General features: G+C 37.6%; 1 protein-coding gene across 2 annotated transcripts in view; it reads right to left on the bottom strand.

Moving 5' to 3' along the window:
• Positions 1–881: 881 nt before the first annotated feature.
• runx2a (RUNX family transcription factor 2a) overlaps positions 882–12,963 on the bottom strand; it is a 71,097-nt gene continuing 59,015 nt past the window's right edge. For both annotated transcript variants that reach the window (XM_079631898.1, XM_079631899.1), the window contains 2 exons: positions 11,641–11,802; positions 882–1,915 (listed from right to left, as the gene is read on the bottom strand). In XM_079631898.1, the coding sequence (XP_079488024.1) occupies positions 1,419–1,915; positions 11,641–11,802 (659 nt within the window). In that variant the 3' untranslated portion in view covers positions 882–1,418. The remainder of the gene's footprint in view (positions 1,916–11,640; positions 11,803–12,963) is intronic.

Below are 12,963 nucleotides of genomic sequence, written 5' to 3'. Positions count from 1 at the left end.
ATTTATCTGAAAAATTCATACAATCAAGTGACTTGAAACAATAACAAATATCTCCCAGTGGGGTCAAAAAAAAGCGGACCCTATACCTAAATATTTTTCTTACCCTATAGCTATAACTCACTTAATTTTTATAATTTTTAAGGAAACAAGACTTTATACCTCAAGTAAGTTTGCTTCTCAAGTAAATGTATCTTTATTTAAAGGGTTAGTTCACCCAAAAATTAAAATTATCATAATTTACTCACCCTCATGTCGTCCCAAACCTGCAAGACTTCCATTCTTCTTCGGAACACAAATGAAGATCTAAAGAAGCGTCTCTGAGGCTTCAAAAAGTTCATAAAGAGATTGTAAAACTAATCCAAATGAATTGAGCATGAGAAGAAACCTCATTGGTTCTTGCAGAAGCTCAAATATGCTTCGTAACACGAAAATGAACCTCATTGGTTATTGCTGAAGCTCAAACGTGCTGCGTAACACGAGAATGAACCTCATTGGTTATTGCTGAAGCTCAAATGGGCTGTGTAACACGAGAATGAACCTCATTGTTTCTTGCTAAAGCTCAAATGTGCTGCGTAACACGAGAATGAACCTCATTGGTTCTTGCTAAAGCTCAAATGTGCTGCGTAACACGAGAATGAACCTCATTGTTTCTTGCTAAAGCTCAAATGTGCTGCGTAACACGAGAATGAACCTCATTGGTTCTTGCTAAAGCTCAAATGTGCTGCGTAACACGAGAATGAACCTCATTGGTTCTTGCTGAAGCTCAAATGTGCTGCGTAACACCAGAATGAACTGTTGTGTCAGTTGATGAATGATGAATATGTGAATAAAAGCCTGATCTGTTCAACATTAAAAGCGATCGTGTCTCTTCTTAGAGTCAAATTTGGAGTGAACCGCTCAATTAATCTGGATTAGTTTTAAGATCTCTTTATTAACTCTTTGAAGCGACAAAGTAGTAGTTGCGTAGCTGACAACGGAGGGACAGGAATCTCTCAGATTTCATCAAAAAGATCATGAGGGTCAGTAATTAATGACAGAGTTTAAAATTTTGGGTGAACTATCTCTTTAAGAACTTTGTATTATCTAAAACGATATGAGGCAGTACATATTCATTTTTTTGAGTAAACTAGTCCTTTTAAATTCAGTTTGCTATATCACCGATAGCCGATGTGGAATGTCAGATGAATCAGACTAATGCCATAAATCGTCACATCTGTATTAGAAAATCAAAACAACATCAGTGTAGTCATAAAATACACTGCAACCATTCAACAATGAGTACCAACGAGTTTGTGCTTCAAATCCGATCATGCCTAAATGCAACTATCTCTCGCACTCTGTCTTTAAGGCTAACAGTGCTGCGTTGAGGTCTCTATTGGACCCTATTGAGCCTATTGAGACGGTTCGACCAGGCCGCCTCAATAGGGTCGCCAGACGGACTCGTCCATCCTGCCGCTGGAGTTGAGCACGGTGGGCGAGCTGCTGTGACTGCCGTCCGCCTCGCCCCCGTCCGCCTGGTTGGGCAGGTTTGGGTTGATGAGGGAGCTGCCGGTGGACGCGCTAGTGCAAGGCGGAAGCATCCTGGAAGGGGAGCGGTCTCCCCCCGGCACCATGGAGAACTGGTACGACCCGGACGAGGCGCCGTAGTAGAGATAGGGCGTGCTGCTGGTCTGGAAGGGCCCGCTCTGGTTCTGGGTGGAGCCGGGGTATGGGGGAGGCAGGTAGGTGTGGTAGTGGGTGTTGGTGGAGATGCCCAAAGACATGCCGGAGGTGACCGGAGTGGGGGTGTACGTGAACGTCGTGGGATAGTGCATTCTGGGACTGGGGAAACGGCTTTCTGTGAGCGTGGACAGACCGGGAAACTGACGTTCAAACTGCCGAGGGTCGGCCGAGAACGGGCTGAGATCCGACGTGCCTGGTGGAGAGAAAGAACAGTTTTTCAGTGATTTTTGGGAAATATGGGAGCACTAGGGAAAATGCTATTATTGTAATTATTATACTTTTTTTTCAATACGATTTCCATTATATTCATTGTAGTGTGCTTTTTAACTCATTTTTACAAACTAGATACAGTGAAACCTAAATTTATTCAGAAACATTCAACATTTCTCACATTATCTAATATTATAGTTTATTCGCTATAGTTTAGAAAATTGCTAATAAAATATGACAAGTACTCAGAGTTATCAAATCAGTTGATATTTCACTGGTTTTGGCTTTTCTTCTGTTAGACTGTCTCACACATGAGATAGGTTGAATATCCAACGCTATCTCACGACCAATTCGTACGAATTTGTACGAGTGATTAAAAGGTGGCTAATTCGTAAAAATTTGTACGACCTCACTCGTACGAATTTGTACGATTTGTCTAAACCCACGTGATGGGTAGGTTTAGGGGCAGGGTCAGGGGTAGGTCATTCGTACGAATTCATACGATTTTGGCAAATCTTAAATATGTACGATTTAGCAAAAAACGTACAAATTTGTACGAGTGAGGTCGTATGAATTGGTACGAATTAGCCACCTCGTAAAATTTGTATGAATTGCCGTGAGATCGGGTTGGAATATCTGTCAGCTGATAAATTTAAGTATACAATTAGATAATAGTAAAACCAATACAGGTCAACAAATTACCAAGCAATGCTTCATTTAGTTCAGTCTGTGGTGTAAAACGGTCGCATTAATAATTAAAGAAAAAACACTTAAGCAAAACATGGTCAGGTCAAAGTGTCTGAATAATGGTTGGTCCCAAATTTTTATAAATGTTGGAATTGTTGGGTATAATATGTCACAGTTTACTTTATTTTGCTATCCTCACTTACATAAATGAACTATAGTGTCCTGCACCTAAAACAATATAAAAAATGATGTCTGATGTCTGAATAATTTTTGGTTTGACTGTAAATGCTCTGATTATAAAAGTAAATAAAACAATCTGATATTTATAGATTTGTATACATTTTTCATTAAAGTTTCCATTATTTTTATTATATTGTGCCTTATATATGTGATTGTCAAGTGGAAAAGTGCAGAATCTGAAATTTTTCTTCTTATTTCGTTTTATTTTTTTATCTTAAAAGAAAATCCAGATATTTGATGAGATGTCAGACTTTTAGACCCCATTGAGTGTAGGATTCAGAAGTAATTTCTGTTTGTTTTGGCAGTTCACAAAATAGATTTATTCACTAATTTCTTTCTGTCTCTGTGGGTCATTTTATACTTTTTCTTTTTTTTTTATTGTCTCTTTTTTTGTAGCTAAACATATAATGAATTCTGCTATGGGTAATTAAACTCTTTTCAACTATAGTGTAAATTCATTAGCTCACCTTTGACATCCTATTTTAGGTACTCATTTTTGTACCAGATAAATATCCTGATTAAAAAACTAATTATATCATTTGATATTTATAGATGTGCACAGATATACCCCCTTTGAATAGCATCAAAATAGTTTGCTTCTTTTTGTTAGTATAGTTTGTAAAAGACTATCTTGACTGTAACCGCTTTGAAACTCGGGATTAAAGCTACTCGTAATTTAAATGAGCTTCACCCACACCAATTTAGACTGCACTGAACAAAGGGACATTAAAACAGACAGAAGAGGGCGCTGTCAAACTTAATTTACACACAACTCAAAGTAACCAGCCTAACACAAAACTTCCCTTTATAAACTGAATTTCTCTTTGCTTCAAAATTATGAAACAGTCAATAATTAAAGGAAGTAATGATGACGAGGCTTTCCCAAACAATTTGGTTAGAGTGAAAACAACTTTGTCTTCGTTATTATAAATAACCAGATTCAGTGTTTGAGAAATGCTATATAAAAGTGTCATATCTGTGTAAAATGACTCTTCACAGTGCAAGAAAAAAGTTCACACAGTAAACCGTATTTAAATACGGGAGTGAATCCCCTAAATTATTGTTCCGTGTGTTTACGGACCATGACTCTGAAATTGCAATTGACAAAAGCCACTTTAAGCAAATCCTCAAAGGTTATCAAACAAAAACGTACTGTAACGTAACTAATTTCAAAACTGAATTAACACTGAACTGACTTCATCTGAACAATGACTTTTAGAGCTTCTGTACACCGAAATGCATAATGTTCCTGTTATCACTGTAAAGCTGCTTTGAAACAATCTGTATTGTATAAAGCGCTGTATAAACTTGCAGGGAAGGACACCAGAGGCCTTTTTTAATGGATGTCAATGGAAGAGAGGCTTCACTACGCTGAATGAACTACTTTTGTGGGAAATTTAACGAATCGACAACCTAATGGCAAATGTTTGCCATTATTCATTTTGGATTGGTCCATTTTTAAAGCTTACATTGAAAAAAAATAATAGTAATTGCCTCAGGGGTAAGTTTAGAGCACTTCTCATTCATTTCTATGGATGTTGTGCAATTCTGAAAGAAACTCAATGACACCAGGCTGTTGTGTGATTGGTTATCAGGGCACACGTGATCCAAGTTAGACTTTGCGCTTTCGATCCTCGTATCTCCCAATAATAAGTTAATATTACAGAAACCAAAGACTCAAAATGTTCTCAGATTTTAAACCCTCTTCTACAGAGCAGAGGCGTCGTGTTTTCTTTATGGTAAAGGATGAAGTGAAATAAAGTCGCAATATTTTGGTCTTGTTCTTGATCGCTGTTTTTCAACGCTCGTACCTCTTTCCCTGTGATTTTTTTTTTTTTTGCACAACACATACAGACACAGGTAAGTGTAGATAGAGCCTACATCCCTAACTAACTAGTTGTTCAGTTTTGTTCTGTACACACTGCACAGAGTGTGTGTAAATCTGTCACTACCTGCCTTTTTTTGGGAGTTAATTTGGTTGTACTAAAGTGTGTGTGAACAGAACAGGATTAAACACTAACAGGTGAACTGATTTGTAACTGCACATTTCGTACTGAATGGATTCTCTGAACAAGTGCTCAGTCCTAGGAATTGTAATCAAGGAAAATACATAACTGACCAACAGAAGTAACTGGCTCATCTTGTCTGTCAGGCTTTTAATTAACATCAACATAAATTTAATGTTTAGTTGCAACCTGAATTACACAATGCCTGGGTTGATTCCAGGTCAAGATGAAGAGTAATGCTGCAAAAATGTCACCGGGCCATAAAATATCAATATGCAAACTAACTGTCAACCGGTGCTGACAGGCTTCTGAAAGGCTTTGAGTTTCACTGTTGGCTGTTTGTTTCTTCACTGAAGGTTGTCCAGGGGTTTGTATGTGAATGCGTCGTGTGCGCTCACGCTCGCATGCACAAACACACGCATCCTCGCATTTATATGAATATCAAAGAGAAATGTCGGAATAAACTGGGAGCGCACATGGAAACGCTTAGAGGAAAAAACAGTTTCCACAGGATGCATAATGAGCAGTGTCAGATGTGGTGGCATGTCTGCGATTAGCCAAAGAGAAGGGCCGATCTTCTCTCTTAGAACCACAAGATGTTTTTAAATTATAAACCACTAATGGGCTGTGACTCCCAGAACCCCAGGAGAGAGAATCCCAGAGGAACATCTTATCATCTCCACATCTGTCTATTTCTGCACTGTGTATTCATCATGATCTGCTTTTCAAATGGAGCCGCCTGCTAAATTAAAGGGTATAAATAATTCAATTCAATTCAATTCAATTCAAGTTTATTTGTATAGCGCTTTTCACAATACACATTGTTTCAAAGCAGCTTTACAGAAAATGCATTTCAAAAATATACATACAAAAATACAGTTAGTTAATCATGAAATTTAGGGCATAACATATCGCCGGCGTTGGGTCGGCGGCCGGAAATAAACAATCCTAAACTCCTCTCCTCTTTTCTTTTCTTTTCTTTCCACTCCATTTCCCCCTTTCCTTTCCTTTCCTTTCCTTTCCTTTCCTTTCCTTTTCTTTCCACTCCATTTCCCCTTCCTTTCCTTTCCTTTCCTTTCCTTTCCTTTCCTTTCCTTTCCTTTCCTTTCCTTTCCTTTCCCCATTTTCTTACCTTTCTATTTTCCATTTATTTTCCCATTTCCCCTTTCCTTTACACCTTAAAATATTTTCCTTTTTTTCCCTTTTATTTCCTTTATTTCAAACAAACTAAAATATAAAGCTTTATATTGCACCTTTGCATTCCCATTTCCTTTTATTTCCTTTACTTAAAACAATCCAAAATCTTTCCCCTTTCCCTTATTTTAAACAAACTAAAATATAATATTACAATTTCAGTTTCCCCTTTTTTCCTTTACTTTTAAAAAACAAACCAAAACCCTTTCCTTTCCTTTCCTTTCCTTTCCTTTCCTTTCCTTTCCTTTCCTTTCCTTTCCTTTCCTTTCCTTTCCTTTCCTTTCCTTTCCTTTCCTATAAACCAAGATATTTTCCTTTAATTTTCCACTACCAAAATCTTTTTTCTTTCCGTTTCTCCCCGTCTTTCCGTTTCCATTTCCCCTTTTCATTTCCATTTCCTTTTCTAATTTTCTTTCCGTCAAACACTCTCTCATCTAATCTAATCTCATCTCTCCTCTCAGCGTGTTGCTGAGGTAAAGTACTCCGATAAATCCAGCGGCGTCTTTCGCGTCAGAGGATCTGCTGGATTAGGAGCGGTCGCATGTCGTTCGCGAGCGCCTTTATGAGTGACAGCTCGGCAAACTTTACAGAACATGTGTGGCCAATTATGAGCAGATTGCCTCTCCACATTATCAACTCTTGACATTTCAAACCAAACAAAAAAAGACACTTCAGGCAGACAGTGCAGAAGAGAGGAGACCCTAGTCACTTTTCCAAAACAATGACAGAAATTCACATATACAACCTTCAATCACCATTAAAGTCCCTCTTCGCTGCAGACATTCACGGGAATGAACCCATTATGCTATCAGCTCTTGCCAGACCCTTTTTGGCTAAACTTAATATAACTTTGTATCACAGGGATGGTGTGGTCTAGCTGAAGCTCAAGGCTGGTAACCAAGAGGTTTAAACTGTGAACTATCACCAGTGATCTTCTGACCTATGACCTCAGGTTGCTTCAGGGCCGCCTGCTTACTTTGAGAGGACACATCACGTTTTTCCATTCCAATACGCTACTTTCCCGTTGCTTTTCTATACACTCTAAAAAATGCTGGGTTGTTTCAACCCAATTTTGGGTCAAATATGGACAAACCCAGCCGTTGGGTTAAATTTTTTAATTACATTTTTAACCCAACGTTTGGGGTTTGTCCATATTTGACCCAAAATTGGGTTGAAACAACCCAGCATTTTTTAGAGTGTACACTCACTAGACGTGTATAACCGCTGCGCTCGCGTCTTGAGTCTCGCACATGACACGGCGTTCTGAAACCACGGAGATCTAGTTAAAATCTGGGGCCGGTTGCATAAACCACTTACTAGTCTTAAAAGTTAGTCATTAAGTTAGATCCTAACTTAAGTTACATAAAAGGTAGATCGTTCTTATTTGAATGGGAAAAGTAAGACTGATTACCTGGTAACTAACTGCTAGTTGGTCAAACTAGTTCTTAAGACACAGTCCAAACGAATGATTTCTGAAGGATCGTGTGACACTGAAGACTGAAGAGTAATGATGCTAAAAATTCAGCTTTGCAACATTTTTTTAAATATATAAATTCGAATAGAAAACAGATATTTTAAATGTTAATAATATTTCGAAATATTACTGTTATTATATTTTTGATTCAATAAATTCAACCTTGGTGAGCATTAGAGACATCTTTCTAAATCATCATCATAATTTTTTTAAAGGGTAATCATTCTGTACCATACAAGAAGAATACCACAACGTGTAGTTTTGCATGTTTTGCAGACGTGGACCTTTGATCCATGATCCTTAGATCCTTAAAATACATTTGTTTGGCAGATGCTTTTATCCAAAGCCACTTTTTTTTCTAAATCAAGGTATATATTTGATCTGTATACACTATAAAAAATGCTGGGTTGTTTCAACCCAATTTGGGGTCAAATATGGACAAACCCAAACGTTGGGTTAAAAATGTAATTTAAAAACGGCTGGGTTTGTCCATATTTGACCCAAAATTGGGTTGAAACATCCCAGCAATTTTTAGAGTGTATGCATTCTGTGTTATTGCATATTTCAAAGTACTGTAATTTTAAATCACCCTCCTTAAACATACTTTCACAACCGGGGAAAACCAAAGTTCTTTACGGTCCTCCAGTGTCCTGTGATCCCAATCTAATAATTCATCGCTCTCTGTGTAATATTATTCATGCCTTCATCTGCGTCCTTATCAGTCACCAGTTCTCTCTGTCTGAAAGGTGTAACACGAGCCCAGGATAGAGAAGAATAGCCACGCAGAGCAGCTGCAGAGGGTGCGATGCGTTCGGGACGTGTCTTCCCCAAGCTGAGCCATTCAGCGGCGCTCAGAGGAAGAATAGGGGGCGTTAGGACCAAGAGGTGCGTGTGTCTCTTTGAGGAAAGAACAAAGGCTGACATCTCCAAGATGAAAGCCGGGTGAAATCTAAACTAATCAAACCCAACGAGGCAGCTGGCCGGGGTTCAAAAAGCAGCCACACCAAGAAGTCATTTAAACGTTCACATTCGCTTCAGGCTCAAAGAAATCAGTTAGGGTGGGGAGCCAAAAGAAAAAAGAGTTCAAAAACCAACCTGGCGGAGAGTCAAACAGGTGTATTAAAGAAATTGTCCACGCCGTGTGTTTGTTTCTAAATGAACCCCCAAAGGGTGGGTGGACCACAATCTGGTGCCTATTTCATTAATAAAGGCACAGTCACAGCAAACTCTTCCAAAGGTTTGGACTCAAGAGCGTTTGTGTAACTGACGAGAAGTATTTTCCCCATCTAAAACTGTTATGAGCTCATATGTATTGAAATGCAATTGTAAAACAATGAAATTTGATTATTTTATTTTATTTTATTTTTTTGTCTTTCCTAGATCATTTTAACCCTCTGGTGCTCGTGGCGTTCAAAAAATGACTGAATTATCAAAAAAAAAAAAAAATAATCAATGAAAGGAATTAACTATATTTTAGTCTGATAATGTTTTTATTTAATATTTGTAGGGGATTTTACGGTACTACATTATATTTACGCAGTAGTTATAATCAATTTATTCATGCATAGACCTGAAAATTACATTTCCAACTTAAACTATCATAAATCTTGAATGTTTTAAAGCACAGACTTAAGTTTGATCTCTTTTTAAAATTATTGCCAAGTCAAAGCCATAAATCTAAACAAGTTGTGGTCAAAATTTGAGCTTGATATCTAAAAAAAATGAGCTTTCAGTAAGATTTTGTTTGGCCGCAGTACCAAATTTCACTAGATGAAATTCGTAATTTTTGACCTCGAGGAGCCATGTGTGACTATTTTTTTCAGGACCTTTTAACCTTTTCGAATCATGTTGATGATTTTTTTTGTGTTCACATAGCGCCAAAACATTTACCAAGTTTTGTACCATTCCGATGAAGTAAAAAAATATATATATATATAAAAAAAAATGTTCCAGTCAAAAATGACTGAGGAGCAACATAATCCTAAAAAAAAATACATTTTTTAAAAGCATTTCACTGTAGTGATCTAGTGAGGACAAATTACAGAACGTATGCCATAGACTTTCCCTGCATTCATATACATTTTAACCTAAAATCCCAAAGTCCACGGACACATTATGCGCTACACGCTTCCCTTTTGAGTTCCATGAGTCAGAAACTCGTGTTCCTTTTAAAGGCATTTCAAAAGGGAGTTGAGTTCAAAGACTCCATTGGAGAGGACGGGGGTTAGAGGAGATATTCTTTCAAATGCTCTCTATTTTTAAAGGTGCTATTGCTCGGAAGACATTTGCCCAGAGGCGACGTAACAAACGCTTACAAAGCAGAAAGTTAACGCTGGAAAAATGCTTTGATTTGACTTCAGTGGAGAAAGAAGCGAATGAGTGTTTGGACAAATGTTCACGGCTAACACGATCAGCTGAGAAAGTAAATACAGACACATTGAGACACTCTTTCCCACATTTCTCAAATGAGAGGTTGGCTGAGAAAGTGATAAGGCCCTCAGGAGAATTGTATTTCTCCGAGGGTGCTCTTTAATAGCTCAGTTATGATTCATGTAGCATCAACAAGTGAAACACCATTTCACTTCACTACTTCTGCAATCTGTGTGAAACAGGATATCCAATGCTAAAAAAGGTAGGGTGGGGCTTGTTTTTGATCCTATCTGATAAAAATCTCTGATTTGGTAATAAAAATTAGTCTATATAACATTGATGTTCACAGGTCCAGGCTGAAAAACTACATTTTGACTTTAAATATCAATTTGGACTCAAATGTTTGTCATACAATACCTTTATAAGGAACAAAAATAGACACTATTGCAACACCCTAAGAGTATAAAGAAACCTATAAAGTATGGAAGCCGGTTCCCACCACAGAATAAAACATTTTTAATAGATAATTGCGACTTTTTATCTCCCAATTGCATGATATAAAGTCGCAATTGCGTGTTATAAAGTCAGATTTGCGAGATATAAACATAAACTCGCAATTGTGACTTTATAACACTCACTTCATATCATGCAATTCTGACTTTATATCTCACAATTGTGTTATAAAGTCAGAATTGCGAGTTTATGTTTATATCTCGCAAATTGCGAGCATATCGCAATTGCGAGTTGATATCTCACAATTCTGACTTTAAAACACGCAATTGCGACTATATATAACCAATTCTGACTTTATAACACACTATTGCAACTTTATATCATCAATTCTGACTTTATTACACAATTGACCGACGCAAATACCCGCCCCCTTTAGTTACTGTTGCTATGTCCGACAAGCTACGCCACTCTCACGCCACACCATGTTCTCACGCAGTGAAAAATACATCGTGGAGCAGAGAGGAGACTGACAACACGCTGACAGACAGGACAGACCAGGTTACTTTTGGGCTACTTATGATATTAAACAAAGTCTCACCTTAAAATTTTTGTCATTTTTTAAAAGAAATGTAAACAAAAAATACAGTTTTGTGGCTCTTTAATGTGTCGTGACAGATCGCTGTAGAGCCTCAGGTAAAGCTGCTTGTGAACCGATCATCTCTTCCTTCTAGTTAATTTATAGCATCAAATAAACATGAATGAACATAAGAAGGAATGTTGTTTTAACCGCGGAAAGGCGTCAGTACACTCCGTTTTTCCAAGTTCAAATCCTCCCATGTTAATCTACTAACTCTGCTGACTGCTTTGTCTGACAAAACGGCGGATGGCGAAGTATGATTGGTCAGATCACCTGTCAATCAAGCTCCCTGCAAAGGGTCACTCAATTCTGACTTTATAACACAATTGCGGCTTTATATCAAGCAATTCAGAGATAAAAAGTCAGAATTGTCGCAAAACCTTTTTTATTTTTATTCTCTGGCTAAAACAAGCTTCCATAATAAAGTCTAAGCAGATTATTTGATCTTGTTGAGAAATGCTTGAGTTTATAGCTGATTTAACTGCCGTTGGTTTCTGAGCACAGTTTGAGACATTGTTAAGATCTGTTCTGAAATTCAGGAGGAAACTTAAGCAGAAGTCTTCATTTGTTCTGCCATTAATCTCGCTGCTGTCTAAAAGAAACAGTTGAGATAATGAAGGCATTATCAGTGATTTATGTTTGTGTACCTGAGAGGCGTCTTGGCACGTCGCTGATGGTGGGCAGGCCCGTGGCGCGGGTGGAGGACAGCGGGGTGGTGGAGTGGATGGAGGGAGATGTCATTTGGCTCAGGTAAGGAGTGTACGGCTGCTCGTAGGACCAAGGCGGAGAGGATTGTGCCTGCCGCGGATCTGTGAAGATGATAAATGAGACACCAGTCAGAGACAGAGCCACGATCTGCATGCAATAGCATCAAATATGTTTTTTTTGTGTGAGTGTGATTGAGGCTATATGGCTGTCGATTTAACGCGTTCATTTAATTAATTATCTATGGGGAAAAATAACGTTAAACATTGGTGATAAACATGAAGCAGTGCAACTACTCATGCCCCTGCATATTTATATCATGATATAGTTAAGCAATATCACACAAGTAACAAGCGAGTGATGTTTTCTGTCCCGAATACCACAAGTTCAAATGTCATATTGATTTTATACAACAGTTCATTATATATGTATATTTTAGACACAATATTGTCTGCTTTTGCATATGTTTGCCAACGAAAATATTACCCATAAAGCCAGAGCAGAACTTTTGTGAGTCTCCGAGAGACACACAACAGTGCTTCCTTTCTGAATGAATCCGCGGTTTGAGCGAATCAATCGGGTGAACCAATGATTCAATGGCCCATTCATAAAGAGAGCCATTGGGTGTTTCTCAAACGAAAGTGGCATCTCGGCTGCCACGTCATCGTACGTCGCTGAAGGCCGTCTCAGTATGAAGAATCCGGCCTTCATTTCGGGTCCTTCATTTAGCTAATTTTGAAGGATGCATCAGATATATCCTTCACGGCCTTAAATCACCCACAATCCTTTGCACATATTCCAATTCACGAGAATAAACTGATGGAAAACGAGTCGGTACTGAGCTTGTCTGAGTTCGTGATGAAATGTAAGAAATAAATAATGTTTTCGGACATGAAAGCATAGATGTCATCTTTTGTTTTGCTATAAATGAATCGCTAACACTAAACTGAGAATAATGTAAGCCACTGGGAGACACAGACGGCTGTCATTCACTGTATTCCATTAATGTTATTAATTGTATTAATTTTGTAATACAAAGTATTTTTCCAAAATTAAGTTTTAATAGTATTTTCATGCCGTGACCGTGGGGGCGGGAACATGTGTGACGTAGTGTATATATATATATATATATATATATATATATATATATATATATACTGCTTTTAATTATTTAAGTATACATTTAATTAATCAATTCGTAATTAATTATTAATATTTTTTATTCTATTTTTCTTATTAAATATAGAATATTGATTTTTTTATAT

Source organism: Phoxinus phoxinus, assembly GCF_949152265.1.
Source record: "Phoxinus phoxinus genome assembly, chromosome: 13".
Lineage (NCBI taxonomy): Eukaryota > Metazoa > Chordata > Actinopteri > Cypriniformes > Leuciscidae > Phoxinus > Phoxinus phoxinus.
Note: the sequence above shows the minus strand (reverse complement) of the source record. Positions and strands in the feature narration are given on the sequence as shown.